At 74.8% G+C, this 14,232-nt stretch overlaps 2 protein-coding genes across 2 annotated transcripts; both read right to left on the minus strand.

Annotated features, from left to right (window-relative positions):
* Positions 1-487: 487 nt before the first annotated feature.
* On the minus strand, positions 488-7,851 carry F10 (coagulation factor X). The gene is made up of 9 exons (XM_037528611.1): positions 7,664-7,851; positions 6,317-6,590; positions 5,122-5,176; positions 4,154-4,435; positions 3,408-3,521; positions 2,792-2,923; positions 1,973-2,202; positions 1,380-1,497; positions 488-1,117 (listed from the first exon to the last, which is right to left on the minus strand). Exons 1-9 carry the CDS (start codon positions 7,849-7,851, stop codon positions 522-524), a joined length of 1,989 nt encoding a protein of 662 aa, XP_037384508.1. The 3' UTR covers positions 488-521.
* A 1,245-nt stretch (positions 7,852-9,096) lies between these two features.
* On the minus strand, positions 9,097-13,723 carry F7 (coagulation factor VII). The gene is made up of 8 exons (XM_037528612.1): positions 13,644-13,723; positions 12,651-12,811; positions 12,340-12,364; positions 12,163-12,276; positions 11,376-11,516; positions 10,728-10,837; positions 10,090-10,213; positions 9,097-9,851 (listed from the first exon to the last, which is right to left on the minus strand). Exons 1-8 carry the CDS (start codon positions 13,699-13,701, stop codon positions 9,097-9,099), a joined length of 1,488 nt encoding a protein of 495 aa, XP_037384509.1. The 5' UTR covers positions 13,702-13,723.
* Between the last annotated feature and the right edge of the window lie 509 nt (positions 13,724-14,232).

Here is a 14,232-nt window from a genome sequence, read left to right on the forward strand (position 1 = left end):
GAGGGGGCCCATCCCAGCTCCTCGTCCCCCAGAGGAGCCCACATCCGCCCCGCCCGACCCAGGACGGCCCCGCCCCGTGGCACCCCGTGCGGGGGAGCTCCGGGGCCCCTGCCGAGCCCTCTGAGACCCACTGAGCCTCTGAGCTGCCGCGAGGGCTCTGGTGGCGGCTGAAGAGGCGGAAGAGGCTTCGCTGGGGCCTGGACAGCGCGGGGCCTGCCCGTCTGGGCCGGGAGGGGAGGTGGGTGCGCCCCAGGCGACAGTGCCCTGGGGACCCTGCTCAAGCCACAAGTCCGGGCGCTCAGGCCGCGCTCTCCGCGCCCCAGAGAGTGGGGACAGTCCTCGGGGGCTGGGCTGGGCTGCGGGGGGCCGGACGGGACGAGGCGAGGACAGGAGGGTCCCTGGGGCTGAGCAGAAGCCCAGAGCGACGCCTGAAGGGTGGAGACCCCGCCGCCCCATCGGCCACCCCGGCCCAGAACAGCACGGACCCGCTGGCCAGGAAGCCTGGGGGAGGCCCAGGCGCTTTAATGGGGCGGGGGCAGGGTGCCCAGCCCTGCCCCCTGGGGCTCCAGGCCCTCCAGGACCCGCATGGACCTGTCGATCCAGCGCAGGAAGTTGGTGACCTTGGTGTACACGCCGTACTTGCCCTTGCGCGCGCAGCCCTCGCCCCAGCTGACGATGCCGGTGACGAAGTAGGTGTCGTGGAAGCGGGTGACGTGCGGGCCCCCGCTGTCCCCCTGGCAGGCGTCCTCGGGGCTGTTGTCGTAGCCGGCGCAGAACATGTGCTGCGTGATGACGAAGCTGCTGGACAGCTTGCAGGTGTTCCTGTCCACGTAGGGCACCTCCAGCATCTTGAGCTTGGTGGACAGGCGGCCCTTCTCGTGGGTGCGGCCGAAGCCGCTCACGATGCCCGTCTTCTGTGTCATGAGGGTGGACTCGGCCCAGTCCTTCTCGGGCAGGCAGGCGGGCGCCACGTTCATGCGGAAGGTGATGGGCGTCTTCAGCCTGAGGACCGCGATGTCGAAGTCGTAGGTCTCCCGCACGAACCTGCTGTGCTTCACGATGCCCTCCACCTCGTGCTCCGTCTCCTGGCCCTCCTCCTGCTCCGTGTCCCGGTCGCCTGCAGGCAGGCAGGGCCGGCGCTCAGCCCTGGGCGGAAGGGCCCTCCGCGCCCCACGGCTCGGCTCAGACCCAGGAACTGCTCACGGAGCCCGGGGGAGGCCGGGCTGGCTCTGGGAGGCTGCTGCTCCCCTCCCCCTGCTCCTGCCCTCCCTCCCTCCCCTGCTCCATCTGCCTCTGCGAACCCCCTTCGGTATTCTAACCGGTTCATCAGCAAACGTGGGCGCCTTGGGTCTCCGCGGCAGGGGGCGCCGGCCACTTACCGACCCTCACCTTGAACCTCTTGGCCTGGTGGACACAGTGCGCGGCCGTGAGCACGTAGAGCTCGCTCAGGATGGTGCCCCCGCAGAAGCCCTCCTTCTCCTCATTCACCAGCAGGGCCTGCGCCGGAGACCCCAGAGGTGGGGGGCCAGGCCCAAGGCCCCCCAGGCCCCCCCCCAACGTGTGTCGGGTGGGGCTGGTGCAGATGACAGCGAGGGCGGGGGCAGGCAAGGTGGCCCCGCTGGCCTCTGCCTCCCGGGGCTTCGGGCCAGCGGGGGACGCCCTCCCTGGAGGCTGCCCCTCGTCCTGGGCCCCATGGCCGTCACTCGCCTGCAGGGGCTGCAACCTGGGGGTCTCAGCCCCTGCTGGGGGACGAGCGTGTCAGTGGCTCTGAGGCTTCCAGCCTCTCGCGCCCCGCCCTGGAGAGCTGGGTGGCGTGTGGACGCCCCAGGGCCTCCCATCACCCCCGCGGGGGCCTGCGTGGAGCCGGGGCGGGGCTTCTCGGCCGGGGCTGCTGCTCCAGGTGCAGGTTTGCCTTTGTTCACAGAACAGAGCCCAAGTCAGGCTCGCCAGCGGCGGCTGGGGCAGCGGTTACCTGCCAGGGGCAGTCCCCGCTCTCGCACTCCTGGCCGCCCACGATGCGGATCAGGTTGCTCTGGTCCTCCTTGGGGCTGCCCGTCTCGTTCAGGCCCCGCAGGTCGACGGGGTTCTCGGTGGGACTCAGGTCCCCGGGGTCGGCCTGGCCCTGCTGCGGCGCGGCGGACTCGGGCTGGGGGGCCGCCCTCCTCTCGCGGCCCCGGGTGCGCTTCCCGCAGGGGAAGGGCTCTGGAGGGACACCCCCGGGTCACGCTCGCTGCCCACGAGGTGGGTCCGCTTCCTGCTGTGGACCCACCGAGGGACGGTCTGGCCCCACTGGGGGTCATTCTGCTTGAGGGTCCGCACCAAGGGGCTGCGGCCTGGGAGACTCTGCCGGCTGCTCTGAAGCCCTTGGATGGGCGGGGGAGAGGACGTCTCATCGTGAGATGCGGACTCAGGAGCCCAGGAGTGTGGGCAGAGTTCTGGCCAGGGAGCCAGGCGCCTTTGGGCAGGCCCCAGCATCAGCTTTCCTCGGGGTAAGGAACGTAAATTCGACGCCATGGGGTCCCTTCGCCCTAAGTCAGCTCTGAGGCTCCCCGGTTCCCCCACCAGCCCCCGCTCCTGAGGGCCTGCCCATCACCATCCGGGCCCAGGCACTCATCAGGGGCGTGTGGCGGCCTCTGTGGCGGCTGCCCATGTGCGTCCAGGGTGGTCAGGCTGTGCAGGCGCTCGGGGCTGGCCAGACAGCCGGCACAGGCCTCTAGGGGGCCGGCTGTGCCCTCCGTCCCATCTCCCAGACAGATGCAGGATACACCCTGCTCAGCCCGGGGGGCCCTACCTGTGGAGATGCAGGAGTGGCCGTCGTCCCCCAGCACGTAGCCACGGGCACAGGAGCACACCACGGCGCTGCGCTCCTCCCGGCAGAACTGCTCGCAGTCCCCGTTGTCCAGGCTGCAGGACTGCCTCGTGGCTGCGGGGAGGCGGGCCTCAGGATGGCGGCCTGCCGCAGGCGCACCGGGCATGGGGCTCACCCCCCACAACGGCAGGTCCCCCCGACTCATGGGGGCGGCCCGGTGTCAACCCACAGACGCCCAGGAGCGGCCCTGGCAGCTGGCTCGCAGCCCAGGCAGGCATCTCTTCCGGGAGGGCTGACCACTGGGGACAGCGGGCAGGGGCGGGCACCTGGCGGAGGGCTCTCTGTGCAGGGCCTGGGAACAGCCTGGATTCTGGGGTCCGGGCTCCAGAGTGGTGGGAGAGGGGGCCCCTTGGACTCAGCAGCCCGAGTGCCCAGCTGCCTGCCGCCGCTGGAGTTTTGGGTCACGGGAACCACGGCCTTGGTGTCCTCACCGGCAGAGCGGGGACCCCCCAGCCACGGGCTCTGGGCTGGGCCGGAACCACTGACGCTGCACGCCCGACACGGCTTCCCCGCCCCCAGCCCCCACCAAGCCACTCACAGAACTCGCAGTTCCTGCCCTCGAAGCCCTCGGGGCAGGTGCAGGTGTACGCCCCGACCCCATCCTGGCAGCGGCCCTGGTTCTGGCAAGGGTTGCTCTCGCACTGGTCGCCATCTGCCAGGGGGCGGGAGAGAGGGTCTGGGGCAGCCGGACTCCGCCCCGTGGCCCAGCGTCCCTGAAAGACCCGTTTCCGTAGCCGGGTCCTCCTCCTGGCGCCCCCCCACCTTCTTGGCCGCCTGCAGGAGCCCGGCCCCCGGGCCCCCGGCCTGACCTTTGCCTCTGCCCACGCGTCAGCCACGCTGGTACCCGGGCCTGTGGGGGTGCGGCCGGCGGGGCGGAGCCGAGCCTGGCACTCGCCTCTGGGCCGGGCATGGCCCAGGCTCCTGTTTGCCGGCATCTGGCCGGCGGGCGCGCGGCCAGGCACGCACGCCCCGCGCGGACAGGAAGGGGCACCGGGCGGCCACCGGCCAGGAGCCGGGTGAGGGCCCCGGGGCCAGGCCCGCCCCATAGGCCCGCGCGTGCTGGTCCTGACACACCTGGACCGAGAGCGGCCGTGGCCCTGGCGTCCTCACGGGGTGAGGTGTCTCGGCTGCAGGCGGCAAAGCCAGAGCGCGCGGCTTGCCGGGGAGAGCTACGCCACAGCAGGCGTCAGGGGCCCGGGAAGCCGCGTCAGCGCCGAGAAGGGTCCGGGTGCAAACACAGCCGGCGCGACTCCTCTGGCGCCGTCAAGGCAGGCGGCGCCTCACCTGTGTATTTGCTCCAGAATTCATCCTGAGGGCAGAGGCAGACCACGCTGGGAGACACGCCGACACCGGCGCCCAGGCCCGGCAGCTCCCTCCCGAGGGGACGCAGGCCCGGACGGGGTCCCGGGAGGGCGGCCCGCGCCCCGCCTGCGGGCTGTGGGCATCGCCCCGCGCCGGGCCTGGACGCGGAGCCCGCGGGGGATGGCCGCCCTTTGGCGCCCGGGCCGCCCGCGACGCGGTGTCCAGCACGGGCGTCTGTCCGGCGCTCGGCGGAGGCCGAGCGGCCTGGGGCCGGCCCGTCGCTCACACACAGCGGCCACCGGCCTCGGCTCCGACAGCCCCGCCGCGCGTCCACCGCCCGCGTGGCCAGCGGCCGAGGCCCGGACGGCGCGCGGAGGAGGAGCCCAGGCAGGGGGCGGCGGCCCTTGGCTGGCCTCCCGCAGACCCGGCCGCGGCGCCCCCCGCTCCCCGGCCTCAGGCGAGGCCCACCCGGGTCTGGCCTCGGGGCCCGGCCACGCCCCGCCCCGGGCGGCGTCCCTCGGGGCGCGGGTCCCTCAGGGGCGCGGGTCCCTCAGGCGCGCGGCGGGCGGCGCGCCACGGGGCCCCCGCACGGCCCCTCACGCCCGCCCCCGCTGCCGCCGCCGGGCCCCGGCCTCGAGCAGGGCGCGCGGCTCCGCCAAGCGCACCCCTCACAACTGCCTCGGCGCCCCCGGCCGCCCTGACGTGCGCGCGCGCTCGCTCGCCTCTGAGGGCCCGTCCCGCCGCAGAGCGCGGGCGCCCGGGGCGGCCCTCCCGTCGGGGCTGGCGCCTCTGCGCACGCGCGGTGCGGGCCTGCCGCCGCGGCCAGCTCTGCGCACGCGCGGGGCAGACTGAAGGCGCGGCCTCTGCGCAGGCGTAGGCACGGGGCGTGGGGGCGGGGCGTGGGGGCGGGGCGGGGGGCGGGGCGGGGCTGCTCCGTGGAGGCCGCGCACCTGCTGCTCGCCGGGGCCGCCCAGGGCGCGACGTCCACTCGGCGGCGGCCACGGCCTGGGCGGAGACGCGGCGCCCCCCGCGCGTGCTGCGGGCGCGGGGCCGAACAGGGCGGTCGGGCGAGGCTGGGCGCAGGGGTCCGCCGGGCGGGGGCAGGCCGGGGCCTCGGGCTCGCAGGCCCGCTTCAGGCGCGGCGGCCCCACGCCCTGGCCCGCGCCCGCCCCGCGCCCCCCTGCCCGCCCCGCGCCCCCCTGCCCGCCCCGCGCCCCGCTGCCCGCCCCGCGCCCGCCCCGGCTCCCCGCGCCCCGCCCCGCGCCCGCCCCGACGCCCTGGCCCAGCCCCGCGCCCTGGCCCGCGCCCCCCTGCCCGCCCCGCGCCCCCCTGCCCGCCCCGCACCCCGCGCCCCCCTGCCCGCCCCGCGCCCCCCTGCCCGCCCCGCACCCCGCGCCCCCCTGCCCGCCCCGCACCCCGCGCCCCCCTGCCCGCCCCGCCCCCCTGCCCGCCCCGCACCCCGCGCCCGCTGCCCGCCCGCGCGCCCCGCTGCCCGCCCCGCGCCCCGCGCCCCGCTGCCCGCCCCGCGCCCCGCGCCCCGCTGCCCGCCCCGCGCCCCGCGCCCCGCTGCCCGCCCCGCGCCCCGCGCCCCGCTGCCCGCCCCGCGCCCCGCGCCCCGCTGCCCGCCCCGCGCCCCGCGCCCCGCTGCCCGCCCCGCGCCCCGCGCCCCGCTGCCCGCCCCGCGCCCCGCGCCCCGCTGCCCGCCCCGCGCCCGCCCCGGCTCCCCGCGCCCCGCCCCGCGCCCGCCCCGACGCCCTGGCCCAGCCCCGCGCCCTGGCCCGCGCCCCCCTGCCCGCCCCGCGCCCGCGCCCCGCCCCGCGCCCCGCGCCCCGCCCCGCGCCCCGCGCCCCGCGCCCCGCGCCCCGCTGCCCGCCCCGCGCCCGCCCCGGCTCCCCGCGCCCCGCCCCGCGCCCGCCCCGACGCCCTGGCCCAGCCCCGCGCCCTGGCCCGCGCCCCCCTGCCCGCCCCGCGCCCCGCTGCCCGCCCCGCACCCCGCGCCCCGCTGCCCGCCCCGCGCCCCGCGCCCCGCGCCCCGCTGCCCGCCCCGCGCCCGCCCCGGCTCCCCGCGCCCGCGCCCCGGCCCCAACCCCCACCCCGCGCCCGCCCCGGCCCCCGCGCCCCGGCCCCCCGCGCCCCGCAGCCTACCGTCTTGGCCGCGTCCTCGAACACCTCGCGCGCCTCCTCGTAGGAGCAGGCCTCCTCCAGGCACTCGCGCTCCAGGTTGCCCTTCCGCACCTCCTCCAGGAAGGAGTTGGCCCTGCGCGCGCGCGCCAGCACCGCGTGCGCCCCGTCCCGGCCGACGAACACTGCGTGGACGCCAGCCGTGGGCCCGCGGAGGGGCGCCCGGGCGGCGGGGGCGACCGCCCCCCGAGAAGGAGCCCCCCGACCCCCTCCCCGGCCGGGCTTCTGGCCCCGCCGTCTGCGGGGTGCGCGGGGCGCCGTCGCCAGGGCGCCCTCGCCGCTCACACAGTCGCGCCGGGGTGACCACAGGCGCAGCGGCGCCCCCCGCGCCCCCGCAGTGGATCTCAGCGGATCCGCCCGTTGTGCGCCCCACTCTGTCTCTGGGGAGCCCTGTCACCCTCCCGCCCTCCGGCCTGCACCCCGCTTCTTGTGTAAATAAATAAATCTTTAAAAAAAAAAAGCAGCTGCTGTCCCTGCAAAGCAGCTTCCTGCGCAGCTTCCGCCTGGCTGGGCGCCCTGCGGCGGGGAGCCCGCTGCGCCTCTCTCGCAGAGGAGCCTCATTAAAGGCCTCCACCAGGGACCCCCAGCCCAGGCTTCCCGGGCGCCCACTCCTTTCCCCTCTGCTGCCATGGGGAGCCCTGGGCCGGTGCCCCCTCCTCTGTCCACCGGACACAGGGCCCTGCCGTGAGGGAGGCGCCCGGGCCGGTCTCCCTCCTCCCTGCTGACTGCGGCTGGCGTGGCTCTCACCGGGAGTCCCTGGCTCCCCGTCTTGAGCGCCACCCCCCTCGCCCCAAGCCCAGCCCTGAGCTCCGGAGGTCCCGGCCGCCTGCTCCTCACACCGGCAGCTGGGACCCGGCCTGCCACCGCCGCCACCTGAGGGCCGCCCGGGCGGCTCGGCGTGGCTCCGCCGTGGAGGCTGCGTCTCTGGGGTCAACCCCAGGCCCTGGTCTCTTAGCCCCATCGGGGTCAGCCCTGGTCCTCGTGGGCGCCTGGCGCCGACCCCTCCGGCCTCTCTCCCCACCCCCATGCTCCCCGCCTCCACCTGCGCGCGTCCCTTCCACTCCCCCGCCCCAGAGGCCCCCTCCCCTGCCCGCTGCTGGCTGGGCTCCACCGCTGGCTGGGCAGCCCCTGGGTCCCGGCCCCTCCCTGGCAGGGCCGGCCTCGGCGCAGCTGGTCTCCTTTCGTTCCCCTGAGGCCCCTTGCCTGGCTGGTCACACCCCTCCTCGCCTCTCGCCCTCTCCTGCATCTCCCCGGGCCTCTGGCCCCCGCTGGCCCACGGCAAGGCACACCTGGCTGGGGCTGAGACCCCACCTTGGAGGGACAGGGCCAGTCGCCCACTCGCAGGTGGAGGGCATCACCGACCCCCCCCCCGCCCGGCCACCGCCGCCGGCCAGGGCCATCGCCACGGCCTGCAGGCCAAAGGTCCTTACCGCTCCCCCGGGCAGCAGGAGGCCAGCCAGGGAGGCGCCCAGCACCATGAGGAGCAGCCGGCCTGCCATGACGGCCGAAGACAGCCTGTGTCCCTGTGACAGCCTCGGGGCAAGGGTCACTGCTCGGCTGCGGGGTGGCCGGCCGGCCAGCTTATCTCAGCCTCTGGATTGGAGCTGGGGCCCGCGGGGCGGGGGCGGGGCAGGTGACCGCGGGGACACGGGGACGGGGCTGGTGGCCCGGAGGGCACGGTGGGACCAAGGCGGTCGCGGTAGATGTGGCTGTTGCCCGCCAGCAGCCGCCCTCCGCCCATGGCCTGCTCGGTGGGGCCCGACTGGGGTGATCCCAGAAGGGGTCTTTGTCCAGAGGGCCCAGCGCCTGCATGCCCTGACAGAACCACTGTCCCCAGGCTGCGGGGTGTCTCCTCGTGCCCCGCTCCTGCCCTCGTCCAGGGGGGCAGCGGCACCGGCGGCCTGGTGTGGCCACGGAGCCGGGCCCAGGACAGACGGCCAGGCAGCATCCATGACGGAAACCGGGTCCAGCCCTGGAAGGGCCTGCGGGCTGCGGGCCAGCTCAGGGGGCATCTACCAGGCCAGCGCACCCTCTTGCAGGCCGTGGGGTCAGGGCCCAGCGCTGCCCACCCGAGCTGTCCCCTGCGGCTCTCGTCTCCTCGCGCCTTCACCTGGGACAGCACCTGGCCCCCGCTGGCCATCTCTGGCAGCCAGACCGCCGGGGCGGGTGTGCCACCCTGCTGGCCGTCCTCTGGGCCCGGAGACTCCCGAGTCAGGCGCGGGCACAGCCCCCGAGCTTCTGGGGGGCCAGTGCTCTGAGCTGGTGCCAGGTCGGGGGAAAGAGAAGCGCCGGGAGGCAAGTGCTGTGTGCAGAGGGACAGCGGCAGCCGGGCAGACGGGACGGGGGAGGTGGGGAGCCGGCAGAAGAGTCCGTGCCCCATTACAGATGAGGAAACTGAGGCGCGGGGAGGCGCCTTGGCCCAGAGCCAGGCAGACCCGGCATGCCCATGGCCCACGGCCCGGCCGGCGGCAGCCCTCCGTGACAGCTCAGCTCACTCTGCCAGCGGCCACCATGCCCGTCCCAGGCCTCGGGCGGTGCGATGTGTCCCGCGGACCTCGGTGCAGAAGCAGCTGCTGTGGCCCTGCAGAGGCCACCCGCCGTCCAGCGCTGTCCCGCTCTGCCCGAGCCGCCCACTCCCTTCATGCCCTCGGTGCTGCCCCTCCCTCCTCCTCCCCACGCTGAGGACCGGCAGGAACTCAGGGAACTCAGGGCTCCGGTGGACGCTGAGCGGTTGTGGCTTTATTTCAAGGTGGGCTGGGCTTGGGGGTGGGCGCTGGCCGGGTCGGGGGGGCCAGGTGTGTGCTGGGGGCGCCAGCCGGGTGGGGGGCAACCTCCGGCAGGCGGGCAGGCTCGAGCTGCCCGGTGGGCCCGGGTGGGGGCCCAGCGTGTGTGGGAGGCGGGCGCGGGGCCAGGGGCGCCCGCAGGAGGGGGCCTCCGGGGAGGGGCCGGGCCTCGGAGCCCATGACCGCGGCGAGCCAGGCGGTGTAGCGGGACACCCTGGTGTAGACCCCGAGGTGGCCGGCGGCCGCGCAGCCCTCGCCCCAGCTGACCACACCTGTCAGGTACCAGGTGCCGCGGTAGGGGGTGGCGTGCGGGCCGCCGCTGTCGCCCTTGCAGGCATCCTTGCTGCCGTCCAGGTAGCCGGCGCAGAACATGTTCCCGGTGAGCGCGGCGCGGCTGCGGGACTGCTCCAGGCAGTCCTGCGTCATCAGGCGGGGCACGTGGATGGCCATGAGCACGTGCGCCGTGGCGCCCCGGTCCAGCAGCTGGCCCCAGCCGCTGACCGCAGAGAAGCGCACCAAGGCCAGCGTGCGCTCGGAGAAGGCGCGCTCGGGCAGGCAGAGGGGCACCACGAGCGGGGTCAGCGCCACCGGCCGGCGCAGGCGCAGCAGCGCCAGATCGTGGTCGGTCCTGCCCGGGACGTACTTGTCGGGGACGACGACCTGCGCCACCCGCCGCACCTGCTCGTCGCCGTCCTCCTGGCTGAGGTCGTGCTCGCCTGGGGGCACAGATGCGCCTGGGCGCCGCGGCCCCGGGGAGGGAGCCCCGCCCGGCTCTCCCCAGATGGGCCTGGCCTCGCCCCCTGCAGCCCCGGGGTCCATGGGGCTCCCCCTCCGCCCGGGGTCTGTGGGGCCCCCTCCTCTGGAAGGCTGACCTGCGGGCAGTGGGCAGCGGGTGCCGGGACCTCAGCTGACCCCCGGCAGCCCTGGGGCCCCTCTCCAGAGGCCCAGACCTACCCAGCACCACCGTCAAGTTCTCCCAGTTCCTGATCCTGTCGAAACAGTGGGCGGCGGAGACCACCCAGCGGGCGTCGACCAGCGTCCCCCCGCACAGCAGCTGCCCGTTCAGCATCAGCACAGCCTGTGGGCACAGCAACCTGTGCAGGGTGGCCGCCGCCGCTGACCTGGCCTCACGGCAGCGGGCGGCTCCAGGGGCTCTCGAGGCAGGACTTCTGGGGCCCCTGCTCAGTCACCCCGGAACAGCAGGAGGAGGCGAGCCTGCTCGGCTGTACTGGGCGAGGGGCGCCAGGACCGGCTGGCTCAGGGCTCCCCGGAGGAGGCGAGGAGTCTCGGGGACGCAGGTGCAGGGGCGGGGTCGGCAGCCTGGGGCCTGCGTCCCCTCAGGACAGGGGGCGTGGGCAGCCTGGCCCGCGGAAAGTGGCGCTGGGGCCTGACTTGCCCGCGTGGGCCTCTGGCTCGGCGGCTGGAGCAGAGAACGTGTGCTGACCGCCGCTGCTGGGCCTGGGGTCCCTCACCATGGCCGCCTGCGCTGTGGGCGTGGCTGGGCCGCTGCCGGGGACGGGTCGTGTGGGGCCAGGGCCCCGTCAGGGTGAGCGGGGCTGGGATCCCAGGCTGGCCCTCCTGGCCCCTCTTACCTGCCAGGGACACTCCCCTTTGGGGCACACGGTGCCACCCACAATTCGCCCTCGAGAGGTGCTGCCGTTTCTCTTCTCCAGAACCGGGATTTTCCCACATGGATATTTAACTGCATACAACAAAGTCAGAGGCTTGGGGCTGCGGGGGGCGGGGGGCGGGGGGTGCTGCGGGGAGCCAGGGGCAGGGCCACTGTGCAGGAGCCAAGGGCCTCCTTGCTGCGACGTCCTGCCCTTTCTGGGAGGAGGTGCTGGCCGCGGAGTGCCTGGGCTCGAGGGCCCGGGGCTGAACTGCAGGCTTCCATGCTGGGGTGGGGTGGGGACGTCTGTCTCTGAAGACATACTCAGGGCACCCCAACTTTGCAACTGTACCCCATTATTTTGAGGTGTCTTTGGAGAACACCCCCATCTTCCTAAATGCACTCACCTTTACAGAAGACTGGGGTCCAGAACTGCCCCAGTCACCCTGACACCAGACATGGCAGGTGGACCCCAAAGCTGCAGGAGGGCTTGCGGGGGCAGAGCACCCTGAGAGGGCAGAGTGCCTTGGGGGGGCACAGAGCGCCCCTTGGCACTCTGGGCATGGTGGGCTCTGGGGGGCTGGGTGTGGAACCCCGGGTGCCGCAACACCCCGCCTGGCTGGGGCACTACCTGAGGGCGCACAGGACACCCCGTCAGGCTGCAGTGTGTAGCCCTTGTGGCAGCGGCAGGTGCGCCGGGCGCCCGCGTGGTCACTGCAGTACTGCTCGCAGCCGCCGTTCTCGTAGGCACAGATCAGCTGCTCGTCCTTGTCTGGGGACAGAGGCTCGGTGGGAACCCCGCTGGGGCGCCGCTCAGACCCCGCCGCAGCGGTGGGGCTGGGGTGCTCAGGGAAGAGCAGCCTCGGCACCCCGACTTGGGGGCCCTGCACCTATCCCGCCCAGCAGGTGCAGCTCCCGGGGCCTCGGCTCTTGGCTGCACTCTGGGGCTGAGGCGGGTGAGCTCTGGGTGGCCAGCCCAAGGCTCGGGGGCGCCCACAGTAGCCTTCAGAGGAGGACAGGCCACTGCAAAGCCTCGCAGGAGAGGGTGGGAGAGGCTGGGGCTCGGGCATCGCACGCCAGGTCCCCCTGGACAGGGCAGGGACACGAGCCTGCCAGCTCTGCGAGTCCCCCGGCGCCTCCATGGGCCTCCCGGTGGCGGGGCCTGGACTTTGTGGCGCTCTCCTGTGTGGAGGGGGCAGTGGCCGGCTCTGCTCAGCTAGTGCGGCGGTTGGCTAGCCCAGGGCCTGGCAGGTGGACATGTGGCCAGCTGTGACGGGGTGCCCACCAGCTCCCGGGGGGTGCCAGGCACCCCGCACTGGGCTCAAGGTGCGGGGGATGACAGGGGCCTCTGGGCCTGAGGGTCAGCAGCCGGAGGCCCCGCCCACCGCCTGGGCCGCCCACCCCCTCGGGGCCCTCACTTGTCTCGCAGTTGCGGCCCTCGAAGTCCTCGGGGCAGAAGCAGAGGTAGGACTGCAGCTGGTCCTCGCAGGAGCCCCCGTTCTGGCAGGGGTTGGAGGCGCACTGGTCCCCATCTGCGGGCGAGGCGGTGTGAGGCGCGGCGGAGGGCAGGGCGCGGGGGCCGAGTGCTCACTCACCGTTGTACGAGACCCAGAACTGCTTCTGCGGAGACAGGGAGGCGCTCGGGAGCCTGCGTCCCTGCCGCGTGGGCCGGCGCCCAGGCGTCTGCTGTCCGGCTCTGGCCGCCCTTCCCGCGCCGTGGCCGCTCAGTGGCCGGACCCCGGGGGCTCAGGACGCCCCGCCTCGAGCTGGCGCCCGCACCTGTCTCCTGACGCAGAACGGTGGGTGCCGGGCGGAGGCCGAGCCGGACCCGGGGAGCGCCGTGGCCGGGCCGCGCACCTGGCCCGGGCCAGCTCCCCAGGGAGGCCATGGTGGCCCGGCCGCTCACCGTGCGCTCGGTGTCCCTGAAGATCTCCCGGGCCTCCTCGAAGGAGCAGTGCTCCTCCCGGCACTCGCGCTCCAGGGAGCCGGCCCGCAGCTCCTCCAGGAAGGAGTTGGCGCGCCTGCGGCGGCCCAGCACGCGGTGGGCGTCCTCCTGCGTGACGAAGACTGGGGCACGTGGGCGTGCACGGCTGCCCGCAGCCCCCGCCCTTCTGGCCCCGCCCACCCCCGGGGGTAGGAGCCCTTGGAGGGTGTCGGCCCCGCTGGGAGATGGCATTGGGGTGCTGGCGCTGGGGGGGCACCCCTGCCTGTCGGCAGGGTGTGGGATGATGGGGAAGCTGAGCTAACCAGGGCCCAGGGAAAGCACGGCGGGGTAACTGAGTCCCGGGGAGGCCAGGGGAGGCGGCTTCGGGGAAGGACAGGCCCGGCAGCGGGACATGCGTGTGGCCAGGGCCTTGGGCAGGCAGGAGGCGGGAGTGGGGCGCAGTGAGGGCGAGCGGCCGAGGCCGAGGCCTCTCTGCTTTAGGTCAGAGAGAGGGGGAGGCGCTGCGGAGGGGACGGCTGGCCTGGCCGGCAGGGGGCAGGGAGCGCGCGTGGGGGAAAGCAGGGAGGAGGCCCACGGGGCCTGGGCGGGGCCTGCAGAGACCCCTGGAGCAGCCCCAAGGCCAGGGCTCTTCCTTGAGTTCTGCAGGTGCCCCCGCCCCTCGCACTCTCCTCGTGGGCCGCTCGGCGCTGGAGCCTGCGGAGGGGACAGCGCAGCCGGATCCGGTCCCCCAGGGTCCCCAGGCCAGAGCCACAGAGCGCAGAGCAAGGGGGCGGCGCCCCCAGTCCTGGGCCGGACACCCAGCGGAGCCCCAGGGGCCTGCACTGCTGCAGCAGCTGGCCTCTGCAGGGCCAGGGAGGCAGCTCAAGCTGAAGCCTCAGCGCAGCCCTTGGGACAGCGGCCTGCGGCTGTGGGGGCCAGGGACGCACCCCGACTTTCTGGGATGCGGAAACATACCTGCCGCCAGAGGCCCGCGCAGGCCCAGCAGGACGCAGAGCAGGACCAGGGGGGCCATGGTGAGGGCCGCTGTGGGCACAGTCCAGGAGGCCTCGAATAAAGTTCTCAGCCTGCGAGGGGCGGGAGGGGGCAGGCGGAGGCCGGGCTCAGGGGGAGGACCCCAGCCAGGCCCGCCCAGCACCAGGGCTTGGGCCTCCGCCCACTGCAGCTCAGACTCTGAGCCCTGGGACGCGTTGGCTGGCAGAGTGGAGGAAGGAAGGGCGCAGCCCCCAGGCCAGGCCCCAGGAAAGTCACAGAGAGGGAGGCTTGCCCTGGGGGCCTGCTTCTGGGGTGGAGTCCACCCAGGAAGGGGGTCTGCCCAGGAAGGGGGCGTCCCAAGCAGGGGCCCTGTTTCGGCTGCAGCGGCTCCTAATGTTGGGGCAACGCAGTCTGTCTCTCGGGTTCCTCTGGGCCTCGACCAGCTGCTCTGGACCCACCTGGGCTGGGGACTCCATGTGGCACTTTCCCCGTGAAACCAGGCCTCCCATTCCGGGCCTGCGGGGCTCCCTGCACTCGGCACGCTCTGGGCGTGGGGCTGCCGTGTGCACCT

This window comes from Talpa occidentalis, unplaced genomic scaffold (assembly GCF_014898055.3).
Source record: "Talpa occidentalis isolate TD23 unplaced genomic scaffold, MPIMG_talOcc4v2.1 talOcc4.5, whole genome shotgun sequence".
Taxonomy (NCBI): domain Eukaryota; kingdom Metazoa; phylum Chordata; class Mammalia; order Eulipotyphla; family Talpidae; genus Talpa; species Talpa occidentalis.

Bases quoted from the DNA above. Each gene is read 5' to 3' on its own strand.
- F10 (XM_037528611.1), bottom strand. From the start codon at position 7,851: ATGGCAGGCCGGCTGCTCCTCATGGTGCTGGGCGCCTCCCTGGCTGGC. The intron at 6,591-7,663 runs GTGGGGTCTCAG...CGCACCCCGCAG, and splicing joins ACTGGCCCTGTCCCTCCAAG to ACGGCGGGGCCAGAAGCCCG. The intron at 4,436-5,121 runs GTGCGCGGCCTC...GGCCGGCCCCAG, and splicing joins GCGGCCCCGGCGAGCAGCAG to GCCGCTCGGCCTCCGCCGAG.
- F7 (XM_037528612.1), bottom strand. From the start codon at position 13,701: ATGGCCCCCCTGGTCCTGCTCTGCGTCCTGCTGGGCCTGCGCGGGCCT. The intron at 11,517-12,162 runs GTGAGGGCCCCG...CTCTGTCCCCAG, and splicing joins GGGCCGCAACTGCGAGACAA to ACAAGGACGAGCAGCTGATC. The intron at 10,838-11,375 runs GTAGTGCCCCAG...TGTTGTATGCAG, and splicing joins GGTGTCCTGTGCGCCCTCAG to TTAAATATCCATGTGGGAAA.